The sequence below is a fragment of the Mus caroli genome, unplaced genomic scaffold (assembly GCF_978045245.1).
Source record: "Mus caroli unplaced genomic scaffold, Mus_caroli_1 scaffold_6, whole genome shotgun sequence".
In the NCBI taxonomy this organism is placed as follows: Eukaryota; Metazoa; Chordata; class Mammalia; order Rodentia; family Muridae; genus Mus; species Mus caroli.
The window spans coordinates 403,124-425,639 of NW_028227261.1; the positions used below are offsets into that span (position 1 = coordinate 403,124).

Consider the following 22,516-nt stretch of genomic DNA (forward strand, 5'->3'; position numbering starts at 1 on the left):
CAACCAATTGGGGATGGCGTGGCAGCGGAGGGCGGGGCAGAGGCTGGACTTTGGGTTGCAGCTCAAGGTTTCTGCTCAACCGCAGGCTCCGAGCTTGAGGGAAAGCATGGGGATGGGGACCCTTACCTGACGTGAACCAGGCAGCAGAGCCACGTCTCTGTAGACCACCGGAGCGGACTGGCAAAGAATCGTCTCTCACAGCAGCCTAATTGTAGCTTTGATCAACCCTCCCCATCGCTGGCCTCTGCTGCACCCTTTGCCCTCCGCCGGAGTAGAGACCACCACTCCCCCACCATCGGAACCCGTCTCAGGTGAGATTTGTAGACTTCTCTGCACCACCCTGGCTCACTGCTACGCCTAAGTGTATACTGGGTGCCAGCTTGTGGGCCTTTGGCCGGCTGTCCATCCTGTTTAGCTTGATCTTCAGAAGGAGCTTGATCACCTTCCGGGAGCTGGTGAGCTGCTCTCCCTTCCTGTTCTTTCCGGTTTACCGCGGACAGTTCTAAGAGGCTACTTGGCTCAGGCTCTGGGCGGGAAGGCCTGGCCGCAGGATTGTTAGGTGGCCAAAAAAGAACTGGGGGGTGGGGCGGCATAGAAACTATTGACCCACGGGACAGCAAACAGGCCGAGGGTGTATCGCAAGATTCTGGGCGTCGCCAACTTTGAGGCCCAGGCAGGGCTGTCCCTGACACCTAAACACAAGGTGAGCTCATCTCCTAAGTCTGGAACTTGCGACAGGCATACAGTCCAACCCATGGGGCCCTGTCACCATTTACATGGACCGGGGAGACATGCAGACCACATTCCCAGAGCTGAAGGACTTGAGACCTAGGACTGTGTAAAGGAAAGAAAAAACTTGCACACAGATGTGTTGCACACTGGATAGGGGTGGGTTTTTGAAGGCCTGATGGTATAGAGGTTAAGGCAGGAATCCACAAGAATCTCCAGGATTGGTGGTAATGTAATGCAGCCACATCCCACAGACTTGGTCCTGGACATCAAGGCAAGGCTGTTAAGATAGCAGGAAAGGTAGGGACTGGATGCTTAGAGTGATCCATCCAACATGTGAACACAAAAGGAGCCTAGTGGCACAAACTTGTAGTTCTAGCTACTCAGGAAGCAGAAAGATTGAAAGTAAAAGGCCTAGTTTGACATGGTGGCACACACCTTTAATCCCAGCACTTTAATCCCAGGCAGGCTGATCTGAGTTCAAGGCCAGCCTGATTTACAGAGTAAGCTCCAGGACAGCCAGGGTTACACAGAGAAATCTTGTCTTGAAAAACCAAATTAAAAAAGAAAGTGAAAGGCCTGCCTAGGTTATTACCTGTCCAGCATACAAGAGGTCCTTAGGTTCAGTCCCCATAACTGTAAATAAATAAATAAGCAAATAAGTGTGGAGACTAAGTTTGTGGAGTGACTGTAAAAATGCTTACAGAAGCCGGGCGTGGTGGCACACGCCTTTAGTCCCAGCACTCGGGAGGCAGAGGCAGGCGGATTTCTGAGTTCGAGGCCAGCCTGGTCTACAAAGTGAGTGCCAGGACAGCCAGGGCTACACAGAGAAACCCTGTCTCGAAAAAACCAAAAAAAAAAAAAAAAAAAAAAAAATGCTTACAGAATATAGAGCCCAGCCTTACCTTAAGGCCTTTATCCTAGACCACTTCCAGAATGTTCTCTAGAGCTAGTGGGAGAACTTGTAGCAATCCTTTGTATGTGGTATGACCTTTGGTCCAGCTACCCTGGTTTTGGGGGATACATACCATTTCAACAACAGGAGTATCCATCTGTCTGTCTAGCAGATGCCAACCCACAGCCTCTGCTTTAGTTTGGGGGGATACACCCCAGATAAAGGAAGGGAAAGCCTCACATCTTCTCCTTGTGTGAGGACCACTTATTTTATTTAAAGTCCCTGTTTTTGTTTTAGTGCAACTTCCCATCAGAATGCTGGCCTAATACAGTGAGGTCCAGGTATGGCTAGGATCCAGGGCTATGCCTACCTTTTAGGAAAATTTCCCTAATGCACGAAACATGCTCTAAGGAAGAGGAAAAAATGAAACTGTAAGAAGCAACAGCAGATGCCATCAGTGCAGCCGTGGAGTCTCAGGTCAGGAACAGATTACTAGCCTGAAGGACAAGGAGCAGCTATGGCAAGGTCTGTGGGTACAGGATTAAAGGGCACAGCAGGGTCAAACTGGCTTGTGGAAAAGCTTGTGGTTCCTGGTGAAGGTACTCAGGTAAAGGGATAGAACTTCACCATGATTCTCAGAAAACAGTTTTAGCACTGCACTATTTCTTTCAGATCTTCTTCCCAATCTCTTCCTGAGAAAATGAACCACAGAATGAGCTAATCCACCATGATGACTACACGTTCTGTGTGAAACTATTTCAGCTTGTGTTGGAAGATGGATGACTCAGAGAAAGATTTCAACCTTAAAGTCGTCCTGGTCAGCTTCAAGCAGTGTCTCACTGACAAGGGAGAGGTGCTGCTGGACCACTATATTGCCAGCTGGAAGGGACTTGTCAGGTGCGTTTATTGGGGTTGCTCAAGGTAGCAGCTTTGCCAGCCAGAGTCCACATGGGACATCTGCATCCCACATGGCATAGGAGGATGGGACCAGCTAGCAGACTGTTTCCATCTGTCTTTCCTGCCCTTGCCACCAGACAGACAAGTGCTCCAGCAGGCTCAAGGTATCTTCCCTGTACTACAGGATTGCTGCCAGTATGAGTAGAGCTTCAAATTTATACTTCCTTTCACAGGTTTCTGAACAGCCTGGGGGCTGTCTTCTCATTCATTTCCAAGGATGTGGTCTCAAAACTGCAGATAATGGAGCGTCTGAGAAGCAGCCCACAGTCTGAACACTACACTAGCTTGCAGTCCATGGTAGCCTACGAAGTGAGCAACAAGTTGGTGGACATGGATCACCGTTCCCATCCCCGACACCCTCACTCAGGCTGCCGGACTGTGCTGCGCCTACATCGTGCTCTGCACTGGCTACAGCTGTTCCTGGATGGCCTGCGCACCAGCTCTGAGGATGCTCGTACCTCCACACTCTGCAGTGAGGCCTACAATGCCACGCTGGCTAACTATCACTCCTGGATAGTACGTCAAGCTGTCACTGTGGCCTTCTGTGCCTTACCCTCACGCAAGGTCTTCCTTGAGGCCATGAATATGGAGTCCTCTGAGCAAGCAGTGGAGATGCTGGGGGAGGCCCTGCCCTTCATTGAGCATGTGTATGACATCTCCCAGAAGCTCTATGCTGAGCATTCCCTGCTAGACCTGCCCTAGGAGTGGACTTACCCTGCTCAGAACTGGGTTTAGGCAACCTGGGACTACTTCCACAGCAGTGCTTTCTGGATACTACTATCACCCCTGAAAGCTGAGCTTGTTGAGAGCCACAGTCTGTGATAGGAAAGGTGTTAGGCAGCTGAACCAAGAAAGGTGGGTGCTGGTCATCCTCTCAGTCCGGGATGAGACAATTGTACTCCAGTTTTGCCCTCCACTTCAGTTTATGTGTATGTTCAGTCAGTCTTGATGGAAGTGCAGATGGCAAATGGAGAAGATGGGGGCTGGGGGTGTCATGTATCTGCAACAACCCAAGGTTGCTCTACCTCTTGTGTAGAATCTGAAATGGTCTAAGGACACAGGACCCTGGAGCTGTCTTCCCCACAGCCAACATGCCCAGCCAATATGTATCCTCCTGAGCTCATCTTGAGCCTCAGACACGGCACTGGTGCCAGGCAAACAGTCCTGGGCCTACGTGCCTGGGGCCTCTTCATATTCCACAAGCTGTCTTTGGGTAAGATGAAGTTCCTCTGGCAGTGGAATGAGTACTGAAGGCTCTTTTCCTGCCCTTTACCTGCTTTCTTGATAGTCTTTCTGCATACCAAACAGGCCCTTGTCTCCTTGGAAATGGAAACTATGAAATCAATAGCTGAGGCTTCTCTAGGAAAGCCTGCCCTGGTCAGGACAACCTGTTTCACAGCTTCTGTAGTATAGTTCCATCAGCCTTTTGAAGATGGCCTCTTAGAGCACATGCACCCCCCAAATTCTAAGATGTCAATACTAACTGGCCAAACCATACCTCTCTCTAGCCAGCCCTGCTGCTCCTGTTGTCTTGGTACCCAGGTGACTTAGGACATGACTGGTGGAAGGAAACTAGGCCCCTTTGTCTGACAGATGGCTATACCCAGCATGGCTGATGCCCAGTGTATAAGACCGTATGCTTTTCCACTGGTCTTAATGTTAAACCCTAGGACAGTGTCCTCAGCATAGCTGGTGTGTGTAAATGCAAACTTTGGGGCATATCTCTTTCCTTAAGAACTGTGATATATGTAGTATTTCCAACAAATAAATTATACCTACATGATTGGGTATAGCATTCTGGGATGGGTCACAGGTGTGTCAGGTGCCTAATTATGTGGGGGAAGAACATAGAAATATATAGGTGGGGAGGGAGCTAACCCTAGGGATAAGGCATGTGTCTCCAATCCTGAAGACTCAAAGGGCAATGTGAATCATGAAACATGTTCAGGACTGAAGGAGTTGCCATGTATCTGTCCTTGATGTATCTTAATCATACATACACTATGAGATCTGTGTTACCTCCATTTTGCAGGTGAGAAAAGAAACACCTGAATGACCGACCTATCTTAAAGGGCTAAGTGGGAAAATAGGTCTGAAGATAACCCAGGCACTGTGTGACAAAGTGGGAAGAAAACTAGAGATGCTTTCTTCATGGCAACAACCTAGAGGGTACATTATGAGTGGTTTCTTCTTGGTACTCCATTGTATACACCCCATCTGCTTGGGCTGTACATTGTCTGGCCATGCTTATACCAAAGGTCACATACTACTAGCCAAGACAGAACTTCGAGCGACTGGCCAGAAAGTAAGGATACAATAGCTGATATGTGTGCCACACACAGATCCATGTATACATGTGTATTAATTATGTGAACGTGCTTTGTGGACATCCTCACAAAGCAGCAGGGAAATGCAAAGGTCATTTCCATAACACCTGCTGGACACCACATGACATTGAGATTACCGAGGTGCCCATTCCAACAAGAGTTAATAGCTCCCCCGTGTTTGGGTGCCAGAAACCTGTTTTGTTAGCAATAGCTCCTTCACATCCAGATTAAGAGGGGGATGGCTTAGCTAGGGTTACTATGATGAAACTATGACAAAAGCAACTTGGGGGTAAAAGGGTATATTTGGCTTACACTTCCATATCACTTCATCAAAGTGAGGACAGGAACTCAAATAGAGTAGGAATTTGGTGACAAGAGCTGATGTAGAGGTAATGTAGTGGTGCTGCTTAGTGGCTTGCTCAGTCTGCTTCCTTTCTTAATAGAATGCAAGACCACCAGCCCATGGATGGCACCACAATGGGACTGGGCCCTTCCCCATCAATCACTAAGAAAATGCCCTACAGCCAGATCTTATGGAGGCATTTTCTCAATTGAGGCTCACTCCTTTCAGATAACTCTAGATTATATCAAATTGACATAAACCAGACCAGAGGAAGAGGCTAAGAAGGAAACTGCCAATTGCATACATGCACACACCTGGCCCTAACAGCTGCAGGAAGCTATTTGTTTATGACCTTTTCTCATTTTCATGGACCAGCATGAGCACTCTGCAGAGATGCCTGCATGTCTGCCAAGGCAGGAGTGCTTACACTGAAGATCAACAGGATGGCAGAAGGGCTGCAGAGCTTCCAGCTGTTAGAACCCCAGCAGAAGAGCTGAAACCCTTGCCCAAGGACTCAGGCGGGTTGGGAAGGCCAGGAAATTCAGCCAGAGCTCTTCTTTAGATGGGGTACCATATGAAGGTTAGGCCTGGCTAGCCAGCTGTTATTGAGGGACCACCTCTGCAGCCCCTACCTTTGGAAGATAAAAAGTGTCTCTGTGACAAGTATGGCCCTTGTGCCCCCTTACTCCACAGTCAAGAGAAACCCTGGAATCCTGAACACTTCTACAGCTTCTTTTTTACAGTCTGCCAGGTTGCTCTAGGAATGAAGGGTGCCGAGAGGCTTGGGCATAGGCAGATGACAAGACCACAGTCAGTGGTCACAGCTGGCTTACTGGATCACTCTTGGACAGAGTTTGTTAGATATGGAGTGGAGTATACACAAGGCATCAGGCCTGGGATATTGAATGTATCACCGGAGGTCCTTGGGGCTTGGCAGCCAAGCACAGTAGTGGTTTTGCTAAACAAATCCAATGTTCCCTCCCCTTGACTCAGTACATCTGTGGCTCCAGCCTCACACACCCATCTATTGTCAGTGCTGGAAACTTCTAACTACCATGCCAGGTTTGGCTATCATAGGTCTCAGCCTGGCTGCTTTCGTGGAGCTTGGGATGGGAGCCTCTTTGTGTCTGTCACAGCAATTCAAGGCACAAGGGGACTACATACTGGGTGGGCTATTTCCCCTGGGCTCAACTGAGGAGGCCACTCTCAACCAGAGAACACAACCCAACGGCATCCTGTGTAACAGGTATGGAGGCTAGTAGCTGGGGTGGGAGTGAACCGAAGGTTGGCAGCTTTGGCTCTGTGGTACTACCAATCTGGGGAAGAGGTGGTGATCACCTGCAGTTTCCATGTGGCCTCAGGTTCTCATCCCTTGGTTTGTTCCTGGCCATGGCTATGAAAATGGCTGTGGAGGAGATCAACAATGGATCTGCCTTGCTCCCTGGGCTGCGGCTAGGCTATGACTTATTTGACACATGCTCCGAGCCAGTGGTCACCATGAAATCCAGTCTCATGTTCCTGGCCAAGGTGGGCAGTCAAAGCATTGCTGCCTACTGCAACTACACACAGTACCAACCCCGTGTGCTGGCTGTCATTGGCCCCCACTCATCAGAGCTTGCCCTCATTACAGGCAAGTTCTTCAGCTTCTTCCTCATGCCACAGGTGAGCCGACTTCCTTTGTGTTCTCTCAACCAATTGCACCCATTGAGCTCTCATATCAGAAAGTGCTTCTTGATCACCACAGGTCAGCTATAGTGCCAGCATGGATCGGCTAAGTGACCGGGAAACATTTCCATCCTTCTTCCGCACAGTGCCCAGTGACCGGGTGCAGCTGCAGGCAGTTGTGACTCTGTTGCAGAATTTCAGCTGGAACTGGGTGGCTGCCTTAGGTAGTGATGATGACTATGGCCGGGAAGGTCTGAGCATCTTTTCTAGTCTGGCCAATGCACGAGGTATCTGCATCGCACATGAGGGCCTGGTGCCACAACATGACACTAGTGGCCAACAGTTGGGCAAGGTGCTGGATGTGCTACGCCAAGTGAACCAAAGTAAAGTACAAGTGGTGGTGCTGTTTGCCTCTGCCCGTGCTGTCTACTCCCTTTTTAGTTACAGCATCCATCATGGCCTCTCACCCAAGGTATGGGTGGCCAGTGAGTCTTGGCTGACATCTGACCTGGTCATGACACTTCCCAATATTGCCCGTGTGGGCACCGTGCTTGGGTTTTTGCAGCGGGGTGCCCTACTGCCTGAATTTTCCCATTATGTGGAGACTCACCTTGCCCTGGCCGCTGACCCAGCATTCTGTGCCTCACTGAATGCGGAGTTGGATCTGGAGGAACATGTGATGGGGCAACGCTGTCCACAGTGTGACTACATCATGCTGCAGAACCTATCATCTGGGCTGTTGCAGAACCTATCAGCTGGGCAGTTGCACCACCAAATATTTGCAACCTATGCAGCTGTGTACAGTGTGGCTCAAGCCCTTCACAACACCCTACAGTGCAATGTCTCACATTGCCACACATCAGAACATGTTCTACCCTGGCAGGTAAGGGTAGGGTTTTTGCTGGGTTTTGCCTGCTCCTGCAGGAACACTGAACCAGGCAGAGCCAAATCTTGTTTTGATTGGAGAGGCTCATGGGTCAGCCTTACCCTGACTCCACTCCACAGCTCCTGGAGAACATGTACAATATGAGTTTCCATGCCCGAGACTTGACACTACAGTTTGATGCTGAAGGGAATGTAGACATGGAATATGACCTGAAGATGTGGGTGTGGCAGAGCCCTACACCTGTATTACATACTGTGGGCACCTTCAACGGCACCCTTCAGCTGCAGCAGTCTAAAATGTATTGGCCAGGCAACCAGGTAAGGACAAGATAGGCAAAAAGGATGGTGAGTAGAAGCTTGTAGGTCTTGGGCCAGTGCTAGCCAAGGGGAGCCTAACCCAAGGCTCCATGTCCAGGTGCCAGTCTCCCAGTGTTCCCGCCAGTGCAAAGATGGCCAGGTACGTCGAGTAAAGGGCTTTCATTCCTGCTGCTATGACTGTGTGGACTGCAAGGCGGGCAGCTACCGGAAGCATCCAGGTGAACCATTTTCCCTAGATAGTCTGCACAGCTGGGCTAGGGGACAGAAGCATACAAGTCTGGCAAGCCCCCTCCCCCAGGGCTAATGTGGAGACAATTACTGTGGGGGCTGGCTGGGGAGGTCTGTCTCCCATCACCAGACCCCACATTACTTTTCTTTCTTTCACCACTACAGATGACTTCACCTGTACTCCATGTAACCAGGACCAATGGTCCCCAGAGAAAAGCACAGCCTGCTTACCTCGCAGGCCCAAGTTTCTGGCTTGGGGGGAGCCAGTTGTGCTGTCACTACTCCTGCTGCTTTGCCTGGTGCTGGGTCTAGCACTGGCTGCTCTGGGGCTCTTTGTCCACCACTGGGACAGCCCTCTTGTCCAGGCCTCAGGTGGGTCACTGTTCTGCTTTGGCCTGATCTGCCTAGGCCTCTTCTGCCTCAGTGTCCTTCTGTTCCCAGGACGGCCAAGCTCTGCCAGCTGCCTTGCACAACAACCAATGGCTCACCTCCCTCTCACAGGCTGCCTGAGCACACTCTTCCTGCAAGCAGCTGAGACCTTTGTGGAGTCTGAGCTGCCACTGAGTTGGGCAAACTGGCTATGCAGCTACCTTCGGGGACTCTGGGCCTGGCTGGTGGTACTGTTGGCCACTTTTGTGGAGGCAGCACTATGTGCCTGGTATTTGATAGCTTTCCCACCAGAGGTGGTGACAGATTGGTCAGTGCTGCCCACAGAGGTACTGGAGCACTGCCGCATGCGTTCCTGGGTCAGCCTGGGCTTGGTGCACATCACCAATGCAATGTTGGCTTTCCTCTGCTTTCTGGGCACTTTCCTGGTACAGAGCCAGCCTGGCCGCTACAACCGTGCCCGTGGTCTCACCTTCGCCATGCTAGCTTATTTCATCACCTGGGTTTCTTTTGTGCCCCTCCTGGCCAATGTGCAGGTGACCTACCAGCCAGCTGTGCAGATGGGTGCTATCCTATTATGTGCCCTGGGCATCCTGGTCACTTTCCACCTGCCCAAGTGCTATGTGCTTCTGTGGCTGCCCAAGCTCAACAACCAGGAGTTCTTCCTGGGAAGGAACCCCAAGAAAGCAGCAGATGAGAACAGTGGTAGTGGTGAGGCAACTCAGGAACAGAATGAATGACCACTGACCCATGACCTTACCTTTAGTGAACCTAGCCCTACCAGAAATCTCCTAAGCCAACAAACCCCAAATAGTACCTCAACCTGAGACTCGAGACACTTAACTATAGACTCGGACTCCACTGACCTTAGCCTCACAGTTGACCCCTTCCCCCCACCCCCAAGGCCTGCAGTGTACAAGATGGACCCTATGAACCCACCTATCCTTCCAAAGCAAGATTATCCTTGATCCTATTATGCCCACCTAAGGCCTGCCCAGGTGACCAGGCTCTCTTATCTTAGAAAATGACCCACAAAAGGTTCTTTGGGACTCCAAAGCCATACTTCGAATTCAGGAATTCCCCAGTCAGACCATGGGAGACCAGAAGGTACTGCTTGCCTGAACATGTCCAGCCTTGGGCCCTCACTCAGCACCCTGTCCAGGCATCCCAGGAATAGAAGGCTGGGCATGTATGTATGTATGTGTGTATGTATGTATCAGGACAGAACAAGAAAGACATCAGGCAGAGAACACTCAGGAGGTAGGCAACATCCAGCCTTCTCCATTCCTAGCTGAGCCCTAGGCTGTAGGAGAGAACCAGGTCACCACCAGCACCTTGGACAGAGCATACACAGGGGTACAGGTCAGCACCACGGCCAGCGCCAGCCACGCGGGACCCCTGGAATCAGCTTCTAGTACCAAGGACAGAAAAGTTGCCTGCAAGGCCCCTTACTGGCCAGCACCAGGGACAGAGCCACATGACTAAGCGGCAAGGGACAAGAGCATCTTCCATCTCCAGGCAGGATCAGACCTGGGTCAGTTCTGGACTGGCCCCCACACCTGAATCCGGAAGCAGCTTAGCTGGAGAAAAGAGAAACAAGCCACACATCAGTCCCATAAAATTAAACGCTTTTTTAGTGTTTAAAATAGCATTTACACAGAAGCAGCATTTACACAGAAGCAGCTCTATGTCAACTACCCAGTCGCTCAGACTTTGACACAGTGTCTAGTGTAGATGTGTGGGGCTGCTGTGCCGGGATGGCAGTGGCACATGATGATGGGCAGCCACCAGAACAGTGACAGGACAGGGGCCCACCTCTGCAGCTCTTGTATTCACTATCACCCACCATTGAGACTGAGACAGTGGCTAGGTGCCGGGTCTCTCTCCTGTCTCTCCTACTAGCCACCCTTCACATACCTTCAGTACAAACTGTGTTGTCATGTGCCAAGTAGCAGGTGGGAAGAGGGGCATGCAAACTGCCCCCACTGGGTAACCAGCTGCCACCCTTAGAGCAGGCAGGCTAGCAATAAATAAATAAGTTAGACCCCACCTGGGCAGCCAGAGAGGTTTGAGGGCTCTGTCTAACCCCTCAAGAATCCCACCTTGGCCTGACAGGTGAGGCCCATGAACTTAGCGACAGTCAGCCTGTGCCCCTGTGCACAGTTCTGTGAGACTTTGGGGCAAGGGGTACCAAGAGCCCAAGAGAGCCTTTCTTGTTCTAAATGGAGGTCACTTCCAAAAAAGGGAACCAGGAGGTGGTCCCTGAGACTTGTGCTGAGGACTTAAAGTCAGAGATGTCTCCTTACAAGACTCTATAGATACTTGAGCTGTACCACCATCAGCAGCCCCAAGAGCAGACAAAATGTCAAGCCAATATCCTGGTGGTATGGCTGCCCTCAGCCCCTCCTCTGTAGCCTGCTCCCTCTGCCCTGGCCCAGACCCCACAGCTGATCTATCCTGGCTGGCCACCACTACGGCAAGCCCATAGAGCTCCTGGCACAGCAGGAGCACAGACTCTTGCCACAGGCAGCACTGAAGACATTGGTTGATCATCACATGATGTCCACAAAGAACTCACAGGGGTTTCCCATGGCCTTTTGGAAGGATTGGCGGCTACCTGTAAGTTCTGGAGGAACAGCAGCCAGCTCCCGGACAGGTGGCCCTCCAGGTGGCCCACCCACTACTGCATAGGCCTTTGTAAGGGGGTGCAGTGGAGGGAGCCCTGGGGCAACAGCTGAAGCCTGACTTCGAGGACTACTGCCACGGCTAAGCTGGCTGACAGGCCGCTCCCACCAGCCGGTGCTACCAGACCCACTTGGTACTGTGTGGTCTGATTCACTGCCACTACCCCCAGTTCCAGTTGCCCGGCGCTCCTCTCGGCCTGGGGTCCGATGGCTGCTCCTTGTGGACCCACTGCTCTTGCTCCCTAGGAGAAGGGAAGGGGCAACAAAGTCAGCACTAGGCCTGGCCACTTCCAGGGCCACCAGCTGCTCCCAGACAGCCAGGGCAGGACCTGGTGAGCCTGGAGATGGTAGGGGAATGGCAGCCATGCAGATACCAGGAACAGCTGAGAGGCGAGAAGCTAGGGGCAGTGGCAGACAGCAGGGACAACAGGGACCAGCCTGGCACCCCACACCTAACCCCAATGCTTGACCAAGGGCTAATGTTACAGCTGAGAAACTAAGAAACCAGCGAAGGCCCTGTGTGCCCAGCATTCCCATTAGCCATCCTGGGTTCACCACCCAAAGACCCACTGTCCACCCAACCCCAGGACCCTGGTCAGCTAATTTGCTTAGCCCCTGTCCTGAAAGTAGTGGGAACCTGAAAACACGTGCTGGCTGGGGACATGCTGAGAGGGACACAGGGGGACCTGGCTTACCGGCCCGAGAGTCCACTCTGCTAGTCCTTCAGTCTAAGGCTTGCTCAGCACAAAGCAAGGGATAGCACAAGTCACACACCAGTCCAGTGCTCACCAATGGCTAATAGGACGATTTTGGGCCAAGCTGAGCCTGGGTACATGCAAGGGCCTGTCCATGGTCAGTATTCACTTGATAGCTTCCCCTTGGGCTTTGCCACCCTCTGGCCTAACCTCTCCTGAGTCTTTCTCTGGACCTTGTAGCATAACTGTGCCCCACTCTGCCTAAGACCTCCACATCAGTCCATCTCCTCCTCAGGGACACCCACCCTTCAAGGTCTTCAATATCCCTGGGATATGCTTTAACGGTGTTCTTATCTGGCACTCTGTTGGGATGCAGGCACCATAACTGATAAAACCCATTCTTCCCCTAACTTGGGGCCTAGAGAGTGCCCCTACTTGATATCAGTGGTTACTTTCATAATCATAGTGGGGCCATATCATCTCCTGGTCTCTGCCACCTAGCACACCAGGCCTGTTCCCACCAGGCTGTCTTCCTATTCTCTAAAGGCTTCTACCCAAAGAACCACACTGAGTACCCACATCAGCCCCTCCCTGTCCCACACACTGACTCTTGAGATGGGACCCACCAGGACTCAAACACACAGCAGGAGCACAGAGGGAAGCATCAGGGCCAGGCAGAGCCAAGGAGTGGGAGTGGGAGGAGGGGTTGGCATGCCTCTCACCTTCACTCTGCTGGCTCCCAGCACTGCCACTGCCATAGCTGAAGCCAGGGTCCTGGTAAGCAGGTGGGAAGCAGGGTGGGGGTCCTGGGTACTGGTAGGGGTAGCCTTGACCCAAGGGCCAGGGTACTGATGGGTGGGGCAGTGGGGCCAGTGTGTCCTGATCTGAGGCTCCACTGGAGCCACTGTTGAGGTTCAGGGATGCGAGGTCTGGCAGGAAGGGAGGGGAGGGTAAGTGAAGGCAAATGGATGAGCCCCACAACAATCCCTACCCAATAACCCCTACTCACTACTGCACAGGTCACCAAAGACATAGTAGCATTGCTCAGAGAAGGTGATCTTGTTCACGGTGTGCCTCAGGAAACCATGCTTCAGCATACTGCTGGCATACTTCCTTGCCTCCCTTCGCTCCTTGAAGCCCTCCACGTGTGTGTACAGCCAGTCCACCACATCCGCCCCTGGCCACAGGTCCATGAAAGTCAGGGTAGCTGAGCCCTGGGAAGCTACACCAGAATGAGGAACAGGCTGGGCCCTTCCCACACAGCCAGGGACTCACCAATGACAGCATTAGCAATGGTGATCTTAAGCCACATGCGGTCCCGGATCTCCAGTCCTGAGTCTGGCAACTGCATGACGCGGACAATGGCACTCATGTCACTCTTCACAGTCAGCGGTGCCTCCTCAAGCTCTGCAGAGCACACTTCTCTGAGCCCAGGCTCACAGCGTGAACCTCCATGGAGTTGAGAGCAGGGGGCAGGATCAAACCTCTATCTCCTATTCTTGGGAGATATCCCTCATCGAAACTTGAGCTAAGACTGGGCTATTCTTCCCAGTCCCACAGTCCAAGTACACATAAGCAAGCCAGCCCCCTCCCCTCCCTGGAGAGCTCAAGCTGTTAGTTATGTTAGGTAGCAGAAAAGCAAAGCAGAGGCCACCATGTCCTCCCAATTCCCCCCTCCGCACAGGCCTGGCAGGACCCTCAATTCATGCAGATGACCAGTATGGCCAGGCTTGGAGGGATATGTACATGTATCTTTGTGTACACATTTGTGAAGGTGTTGGAAGCAAACCAAAACCTTCATATATAATGGGCCCCTGTAATAGTTCTGATGAGTACCAAAGCTCAAAGCTAGAATTGACCCTTGTCCTTCAGCCTCAGTTTCCTTAGGGGGGAGGGAGGTCTTGTGAGCTGCCACTTACGTGGGGCGCCAGGCACTGAGCTGGTTAGTGAGGAAGAGCTGGTGCGTGTGATGGCGCTGGAGCAGGGACTCGTACCATAGCGGGGCAGAGCACCCGTCAGTGCTGCTGTGTGGGACAGCCAGGCAGCCGGGTCGATGGGTCGCACTGGGTCAGCTGCATAGTTTCCACATGGCAACAGATTACAGGTGATAAGTAAGGGGACAGCACAGAGGCAGACAAGAAAGACCCCCAGACTGAACATAGGAACCCTACCTTACCCCACCTTTCCATGGGGTAACTCACCCCTTGGGATGGTGAAGTAGCTCCGAGGGGTTGGGTCCCAGCACTTGGCCACTGTGAGACTGATGGGCCTACAGAGTTGAGCAGACCATGTTATAAGTGAGGCCCGCACAGCCCCTCCCATCCTGTGCCACTCCCACCCCCACTTGGCTTCCCCCGCTCACCCTGTCTGGGATACGATCTCCCGAAGCACCCGTACAGCATCATCATTGCTCATGTTCTCAAAGTTGACATCATTCACCTATGGGGTTTGTGGGGTCAGGGATTGGTGGTGGGATGTGGGTGCATCTTGTCCCCACAGACCCCACATGGCTCCCACCTGCAGCAACATGTCGCCCGGCTCAATGCGGCCATCAGCAGCCACGGCCCCGCCCTTCATGATGGATCCAATGTAGATGCCGCCATCACCCCGGTCGTTGCTCTGGCCCACGATGCTGATGCCCAGGAAGTGGTGCCTCTCTGCAGGAGGGGCCATGAGCAGGCCCCCAAAGCTCCCAAGGCTGTACCCACCCCCCAGCAAGCACCCACAGCCCACAAGGCCTCACCCATGTTGAGAGTGACGGTGATGATGTTCAGGGACATGGTGGAGTCTGTGATGCTGCTGAAGGAGGATGCCTGTGGAGGGACCCAATGAGGGGTTGTGTGGGCACCATTCAGAGCAGACACCCCACCCACCTGCTGCCTACCCGGTCTGTCTGCCTCAAGCGCTGCTTCCGACGCCGGCATTTGTGCTTACGAATTAGCCGAGAGGAGGTGCTCTGCTCTGTGGAGCTGCTCAGCCTGAGGCAGGAGACCAGAGGCAGGAGTCAGAAAAGCACAAATATGTATAACCAGCTAGTATTCTCAACCACAAATCTCCAGCACGTACTGACATGTGCACACGTCACCCACCGGCTTGTATTGTCCTCCTCATCTGAGTCAATAAAGCTGCTAGATTCAAGCTCACTGCTCAGTACAGTGGATGCACTGTCTGGAGGTAGCCCCAGGTCCCGCCGCCGATCCCCTCTCGGGTGCCCATTGGTCCGGGCAGCTGTGGGGACAGTAGGGTGGGTACGATTGTGGGACTTCAGTGGTAACAGAATGCGGGTGGCCTGTGCATTTCAAAGTTTATGCAGTAACTCTGGGGCCACAGGGGCTAGGAGTACCAGGTTGGGACCTCTACCCAAGGATCACTGCTTGAAAGAATATGTGGAATATTTCCAGGGCTTGGAGTATACCAAAGGGATACCAAGGGAAGCCTGGACTCCAGATATCTGGGCAGACACAGCCATAGTACCCTCATCGCGGTTTCGACGTCTGGCTCGCTCCCGCCGGTGACTGACCATAGACTCTGTGCCTGTCTCATTGTCCATTCCGTCCCGGCTACTGGCAACATTAGGACTGCATAGATAAGAAGCAGGTGGAATTGGGCAGACCAGGTTGCTGACAGCCATTACCTCAAATGATTCCAAGTCCCCAAACCCCCCAGGCAGGACCCTAGTTCTAGAAGGTGCCTCCCACACAACTGTAGGCCCCTGCTGTGTTGTCAGCTTCACTCTTCCCAGGTGGGTCTTGGGTAGCAAGTATCCAGCAATGGCAGAGCTCTGCCCCCACAAGGGGCCTTACTGGAAGGAGGGGGGCCTGGAGTCCCCAATGCCGCCTGTCCTCTCAAGGGGTGGGGGCAGGTCCGTGTGGCTGTCAGTGCCCTGGGACCCTGCATCCGAGTGAGCGCCCTCAGCCAGGACCAGCTGTGAAGGAAGAGTGAGGCCTTGGATGGCCATCTGCGTCAAGACCACCCCCACAGGCACCCTACTGCTGCCTACCTTTGTCCAGTCACTTTACTTCTCCCAGGAAGATCCCACCTGCATCATTCTAGTGGGGCCACCCATAGACTCACCCAGGAAACCACCCGGCCATTGAAGCAGGGCAACTTGGCATTGTCATCGAAGATCTCCTCCTTCACCACCCTGTGGTCAAACAAAGCCCTGATGTCATCTCACCTGGATCCATGAAGGACACTAAGAGACATTTCCCACTCTTGGACATAGCAATGGAGCACCTCCTAGGCTGCAGATGTTATCACTGAGGGTTTACCTAACACATTCTCTTCTTAGGGACTCTGCTGCTCTCCACCGATCCCAAACCCCTGGCACTGGGGTAGATAAATGTAGAGGGTTCATGGATGGACATCCTAGAACTCTTGTTCACTTCCAGAGTCAGCCTCTAGCCCTTGGTGAGTCAGACAAGATTAAGGGTTCCTGGGAAAGTCCCCAGTTCTTCAGCTTCCTTGGCCCTGGGATTTATATCAGAACTGTCTCTAGCTTTGTATGCCTCCTCATGGGGATCCAAAAGCTCCCTCACCACAACATACGACACTTGGGGCTCCTTTGGGAACTCTTCTCAGCCTTCAAATTTTAGGGAGTGCAGCTCTACCTAGCCAGGTGCTTGGGACAGCCTATGACTCTTCTCTGCCCCTCACCCCAAATCCCACCATGTACCACAAAAGCTCCAATTCCAATTCGTTCCAGAAGGGAGGGCCTCCTAACCCTGCATTCAGATTGGGCGGCACAGGAACAGCATTTTGTGCACTCTGCTTACATCAGGCCCACTGCCTCCTGTCCTTATCTTCCCAGCACACACCCTCTGTGCCTCTCTGGAGCACTCATGGGCGCTAGTTAATATGATGTGCATTTCACGGTACTCCAAGCCCTTGGGCCCCTGAAGTTCCCCCAGCCCAGAGACAGCTGGACTTCCTGGTACATGGACTACCAACCCCTTCTATAGATGTGAGAGGGCCAGAAGGATACCAGCTCTTGTTGCCCTCAAAACCATCTACCCAGCTAGAAAGATAAAGTGGATCTCATGCACAAGATCAGTCCCAACTATCAGGGAGTTTGGTTGGCTTCTATCTGAGAACCTGGAAGGGCATTTAGGGACAGAGCTAGCCAAGCCTTGGCTGTACCTATTGACCACAGCCATCTCTGTTTTGTCTTCATGTTGCTTATCTGGTCAGATGGGCTAGAAAGGAGCCAAGCTCACCCAAGCAAGATACAAAAGGTCAGGGAATGAGAACTGGGAAGGAAGCCAGAGCCTGGGGTCAGTGTTCACAAGGCATGGACAGCAGTCAGGACAGGTTTGAAGGGGCAGCTGGGAATAGGGTTCCACCTATCTCCTCAGGCCCTAGATTCTCCACTCCCTCACCTTCACCCTAGCTCTTAGCTCCGCCTAGCATAGTGGGATTTTCCATATCTAAAACTTGAATTGAGTGGAGCTGGAAAACCAGGCTGGTCCTGGAAGTGCACCTGGCAGGAAGCAGGCTTGTGGCTTAATGGGCCCAATGCCAGGGGCAGGGCCACCTCTGCTTGCTGCTCCAGAACCACTGGGCAACAGTAAGTTGCAGGAAGCTCTAGCAGGGCAACATCCCATCCTCTCTAGGGAATAAGGCCTTTGTCCACCCACTTGCTAGAGACCTGGGGCTGAGGTAGTGGCAGCCTGAAAGTGAAAGTGTTCCAGCCACTTTCCTGACCTTACTGCTGTGTCCATGTGCCCATGGGACCCCAACAGCACACAGAATCACTTCTCAGGACTCCCTTAATATCTATTTCTCCCAATTACAAGTTACAGCTCTGTGGCTTGCTCCATTTACAAGCCTGGCCCAAGGTAGCCAACAAGAGAGGCTGTCATCACAGGAAGACCTGAGGCTGCTCCATGTTGGGATAAAGTTTCTCTTGAGGATGACAGAGCTCTGCCTGTGGCAGCTGGTACACCAGGGTCCACAAAAAGCCTGCTATCTCTGAGTAATCTAACAGCAACAGAAACCCAGATAAGAATCCTCACCTTAGCCCCAGCCTCGACCCCAAGTGGACTCACCAAAAGCCTTTCCCATTGGCACACCCAAGCTCCAACCCTCCCTGACTCACCCATGGAGAAACATATGAGCAATTCCTAGCACCCACAATAGGGCCTGCCTGGCTCCTCAAACAGGCACTGTGTCCCATCCACAGCAGCCAGAGTCTACTCAGTCAGACCCTTAAGGTAATATGGCCAGCTTGCGGTCTTTGTGCCTCCCAAACCCTAGAAAGACACACCTCTATGGTTCAAAGGCCCTGCTTCTTAGACCTCCCAGCCAGAGCAACACAAGTCCTGCTTTCTACCTAGGGGTCAGAGCAAGAAGACAGGCCAAAGGGAAAGGATAGTACTGAGAGGATGGTGTTTGTCCCAGATCCTAGGGCTAACCCTGGTCCTTCCCCACCATTGGCTATGCAAAGGGCAAATATCACAATACCCATAGTGGAAGCAGGAATGGGGGCCACAGGTATGTGATGCTACCCACAGCTGCTGGGCACTCTATAACAAGAACAGAATGGGGCACAACCAAACATCCCTACCACCTGAGCCTTGCAGGTCTATCCTCTCTAGAAGAAAGCTGACCTCAATGTGTCTCCACTGACTCTGCACAGTGACTCAGGGCACTCCTGTGAGCATTTTGCCCCAACCTTAGAATTCCTGGAGAGATTCTTGTGGCCATTGGACTCTACCAGCCACCCCCAGTGATCCACCTCAAGGAAAAATCTGCTCTAAAGTAAGGCCTTTGGAGCCCTGCATAGCTTAGCCTAAAAGGACCCAGGGTTTCAGGAGATTACACACAGACTACCTTTCTAGTGGCCCAGCCCTAAGATAGCCTCATTCCCATACACACAGAGCCAGAGACTAGCAGAGCAAGTAGGCACAGGTCATGGAGATATCTTGAGCTTCAAGGGGCTTCTGTATGCTCCCAGGAGTGAGCATCCAATTCCTACCAAGCATTGTTGTGGACTGGGCTCTTAGCCTAAGGAGTTTTACTACCCATGATCTTGAACTGGCAGGTGTGCATAGACCCCAGACCATAGCTGGCCACTCTTCTACCAAATCACCCCATGGGGCATTGAGCTCCAGAACATAGAGTCCTTCGCCACAGCTCAGGGAATGCATGATAATTACATAGACTCTCATAATAAATACTAGGGAGGCACAGAGAGGCTAAGTCACTGACTCCAGGCAGCTCGACCAGGGCACAGGGAGCCCTCAGAACATTTGCCAATGTGCAGAGGACCCCAGATTCCAGGGCCCCTAGCCCTTACCCTTGCCTGCTTCCCTCTAGCTCACGTATCTCTTTCTCAAGAGATGGGGCTGGAGCAACTGCCAGATAAACTCAGTATCACATCAGGCAGGCTGATATCAGCAGTATATTCCTAGTAGCAGGGACCAAATGCCAAATGTACTCAGTCCTCTACCATAGACTAGACCCTCCATTGTCACCAGACCAAATACCATACACCTCCATGGAGCCCACCAGAATACAGAAGTCCTGCTGCTACTAAGCCTTGGGGTCCAGGGTCAGAACAACCACAAGCTCCCGGTAAGTGGGAACAGAATAGACCTTTACCTTGTTGGCTAGAGATACACACTGGGAACTGAGCCCAGTCCAGGGCAAACTTTGCTATTTACAAAGTAGGCAGCCTTGGTTTGGAGCTAGACTCACTAAGATATGCCTCACAGACTGTAGTCTGCGGCCACCCCTGAGGCCACTTGTCCAGCTCAGCCAAACTAGCTCTCAACCAAACTCCCTTCTCCCAACATTAAGCTACTTTCTCTTGGTATCCTTGGAGCTCTGTAGGTAGAACTCAGGTAAGAAAAGGAAGGATGCAGTTAAGACAGGGCAGGGCTCCTTGTCTAGGCTCCCAAGTCCACTAGACCATCAGGGTCATGGTGAGACCTACTGACAAGTCTTTCTGTGTCATCCCAACTCTATCTCTAAGCTTCTCTGTCCCCTAATTCTTCTACACCCCCAGAACACCCAACTTGTACCTCTAAGCTCTCTGCTAGCTCCAGACTCCATGTCCCAGCCACTTCAAACCCACCCAAAGGAACTACTCCTGCTTCAAGACCCATATCTGCTACCTTATCTCCTTAGCTAGGACACCTGCAGGTCCTCCAAACCTGCCACAAGCACAGACAGTGAGGAACCTATATGAGCTGATGCTATCTACCCAACATGAATATCAGAGTAAAGGGACAGGTACCCTTAGGAGACACCCAGAGTGTATAGCAGAAAGCAAACCAGGTCTGCTCCTTACAACTTACACCCTAGGGTGAAACAAGTTTGTGAGGACATTTGTGACTTTGGTAACAAAAAAACAAAACGTACCAATATTTGGATCCAGAGATACGCTGTCCCTCAGATTAGAGACCACAGAGGTGGCCCAGTCAGGAGAATCAGGGAAGACCAACCTCTAGAGCAAGGCCCTCTAGTCTCCTGGCAAATGGGGAGCACCAGCCTTCCAGCTATGAGGGACACACTCTCCTTTGCTTTTTCCTAGTGGTTGGGGCACAAGGACTGAGTAGGCAAGAGAGTTTAGTCATCCAAACCAGGTTCAGTCCTGCCTAGACGCCCAGGGTCAGGAAGAAGTCCAAGCTTGACCTGACCAATGGGCTGCCCAGGGACCCTGCAACCATGGAATCCAGGAAATCGCCTCAATGTCAAAGCCCTGAGATGGAGCCACACACAAGGGCACCAAGCACACCTGCTCCACCCACAGGGCCTGAGCATGCTACCCTGCCTCCCCACCCCCCAAACACTGCCAAGCCATGGACTCAAGTTTCTGTGGCTATGCCCTGTCAGGCCTCTGTTGCACTGCCAGTCCCTGGCTCAGTGTCTCAGAGGCCCAGCTTAACTCAAATAGGAAGTCCCTTCTCCTGAGACCACCACAGCCATTCAGCTAGGAAAAACACTACATTAGAAGTTGACTCAAGTCAGGAGATGAACTGAGCACCTCCCAGGAATGCAAATGTTGTGTGGTTCAGAAAGGTCAGAGGCACAGGAGCCAGGAACCAAGGGGGCAGGGTACACCGAATGAAGCTTCTTGGTTTCCAGTGACCCTTGACCTCTGCCTTGCCACAGGGACTCTAGAGGGACCTGGAAGAGTCTGTTTTCAGGCTTCAAAACTTTTCTAAGCTCCAGAAAACAGGTGGGTGCCTATGAGCCACCGATTTCACATTATCCCATCTCAAGTGGAGGATCCACTGGGTGCTAGGAGCCACAAACCCCCAATCCTTCTCCTTGATCCTACCCCGGCATAAACTGCACACCCTCCAGGGCAGTCCTGAGCCCCGGGTTTCCATCCACAGAGGAGGAATGCATCAGGCTCTGTGCTTAACCAGAGAGAAGGGAGTTGGCTTTAAGAGTGGCCTTCGGCACCCAACATGGACCAGCTGGGCACAGGAGCACCACTAGATGGTGGTCAGAAAGCCTGGGCCCTCGCCTGTCCATCAGAAAGAACTGTCTGGCCTACCTAGAGGGTAGTCAAGGGCTCGGAACCCCAGCTTGCCACACACAGGGTCACTAGGCGCAGAAATTCTACCTACACCTGCTGTAGATGCGCAGCAGGGTTGCCGGCGACGGGGGCGCTCTCTGACGTCCCCAGACCCGAAAGCCCAGGCGGCTCAGACAGGTGCCAGCTCGTGCCCGCGCGGGGGCCCGGCAGCCACCACACACGCGCGGGAGAGGGCCAGCACCCCTGCCCAGGCCGCGCGGCCCACTGACCCGAAGTCCTGGTCCATAGACTTGAAGAAGAATTTGTAGGCGTGCACCGGCCGGTTGCTGAGCACGTTCTTGAAGTCTGCCAGCGTGACGCGCTCGGGAGCTACGGGCAGCTTGACCAGGTACGGCGTCTCCTCCTCGTCCATGTGGTAGATGATTTTAGTCTCCGCCATGGCGCGTCAGGGGCGACGCGGAACCCGCGCGGCGTCAGGGCCCGGCTCACCTCTCGGACGCGGGGCGCCCTCCCAAACCGCCGGCCCGCGCCCCGCCCGGCCGCCCCGCGGCCCCTTTGCGTGTCCGCCCCTCCCGGTCCCGGCTCGCACCCGTTCCCCGCCTGTTGCCCCGCGGCCCGCGGCCGCCCATCCGCCGCGGCCCCGGAGCCGGCGCCAGGGAAAGCAGCTCAGAGGGCTACTGCGGCCCGCCGCCCCCTCGGGCTGTTCAAGAACCGCCTGGTGGGGTTGAGCGCACCGCCGCCGGAGGGCGCTTCAGGGCCGGTGACGTCACTAATCGCCTGCAGCGCGGGCGGGGCGGGACTGCGCACGCGCAGAGCAGGTCCGGCGGGGCTGAGCTACGGCTTGCGCACGGGCGGGGCAACCGGGATGGGACTGGGCGGGCTCAGAAGGTCTGGCCAGTTGGGTCTCTCCGAG

The 22,516-nt window shown here is 53.1% G+C and overlaps 3 protein-coding genes across 8 annotated transcripts; 2 read left to right on the plus strand and 1 right to left on the minus strand.

Moving 5' to 3' along the window:
* Positions 1–21: 21 nt before the first annotated feature.
* On the plus strand, positions 22–4,382 carry Cptp (ceramide-1-phosphate transfer protein). Its single transcript, XM_021161491.3, has 3 exons — positions 22–311; positions 2,297–2,521; positions 2,755–4,382. Exons 2-3 carry the CDS (start codon positions 2,400–2,402, stop codon positions 3,281–3,283), a joined length of 651 nt encoding a protein of 216 aa, XP_021017150.1. The 5' UTR covers positions 22–311; positions 2,297–2,399; the 3' UTR covers positions 3,284–4,382.
* A 1,924-nt stretch (positions 4,383–6,306) lies between these two features.
* Tas1r3 (taste 1 receptor member 3) lies at positions 6,307–9,474 on the plus strand. The gene is made up of 6 exons (XM_021161109.2): positions 6,307–6,497; positions 6,613–6,913; positions 6,996–7,799; positions 7,922–8,119; positions 8,217–8,337; positions 8,513–9,474. Exons 1-6 carry the CDS (start codon positions 6,307–6,309, stop codon positions 9,472–9,474), a joined length of 2,577 nt encoding a protein of 858 aa, XP_021016768.1.
* Positions 9,475–9,987: 513 nt separating this feature from the next.
* Dvl1 (dishevelled segment polarity protein 1) lies at positions 9,988–22,355 on the minus strand. 6 transcript variants are annotated; one of them, XM_021159476.3, is made up of 16 exons: positions 21,873–22,354; positions 16,188–16,257; positions 15,917–16,038; positions 15,588–15,691; positions 15,203–15,341; positions 14,998–15,091; positions 14,857–14,926; positions 14,631–14,770; positions 14,476–14,552; positions 14,315–14,382; positions 14,033–14,185; positions 13,389–13,562; positions 13,123–13,290; positions 12,836–13,042; positions 11,352–11,660; positions 9,988–10,314 (listed from the first exon to the last, which is right to left on the minus strand). In XM_021159476.3, exons 1-16 carry the CDS (start codon positions 22,040–22,042, stop codon positions 10,259–10,261), a joined length of 2,121 nt encoding a protein of 706 aa, XP_021015135.1. In that variant the 5' UTR covers positions 22,043–22,354; the 3' UTR covers positions 9,988–10,258. The 6 variants fall into 6 exon arrangements, with proteins under 6 accessions (XP_021015135.1, XP_029332035.1, XP_021015134.1 ...); XM_029476176.2 differs by lacking the exon at positions 9,988–10,314 and adding an exon at positions 12,114–12,152 and having other exon boundaries at positions 11,563–11,660; positions 21,873–22,355; XM_029476175.2 differs by lacking the exon at positions 9,988–10,314 and having other exon boundaries at positions 10,346–11,660; positions 14,108–14,185.
* Between the last annotated feature and the right edge of the window lie 161 nt (positions 22,356–22,516).

Excerpts from the sequence above, each read along its gene's own strand:
- Cptp (XM_021161491.3), top strand. The coding sequence starts at position 2,400 with ATGGATGACTCAGAGAAAGATTTCAACCTTAAAGTCGTCCTGGTCAGC. Across the intron at positions 2,522-2,754 it reads AGCTGGAAGGGACTTGTCAG|GTTTCTGAACAGCCTGGGGG; the intron begins GTGCGTTTATTG and ends TTCCTTTCACAG.
- Tas1r3 (XM_021161109.2), top strand. The coding sequence starts at position 6,307 with ATGCCAGGTTTGGCTATCATAGGTCTCAGCCTGGCTGCTTTCGTGGAG. Across the intron at positions 6,914-6,995 it reads GCTTCTTCCTCATGCCACAG|GTCAGCTATAGTGCCAGCAT; the intron begins GTGAGCCGACTT and ends TGATCACCACAG. Across the intron at positions 7,800-7,921 it reads AACATGTTCTACCCTGGCAG|CTCCTGGAGAACATGTACAA; the intron begins GTAAGGGTAGGG and ends TCCACTCCACAG.
- Dvl1 (XM_021159475.3), bottom strand. The coding sequence starts at position 22,042 with ATGGCGGAGACTAAAATCATCTACCACATGGACGAGGAGGAGACGCCG. Across the intron at positions 16,039-16,187 it reads ATGGCCGGGTGGTTTCCTGG|CTGGTCCTGGCTGAGGGCGC; the intron begins GTGAGTCTATGG and ends CTTCCTTCACAG. Across the intron at positions 13,291-13,388 it reads CATTGCTAATGCTGTCATTG|GGGCGGATGTGGTGGACTGG; the intron begins GTGAGTCCCTGG and ends ACCTGTGGCCAG.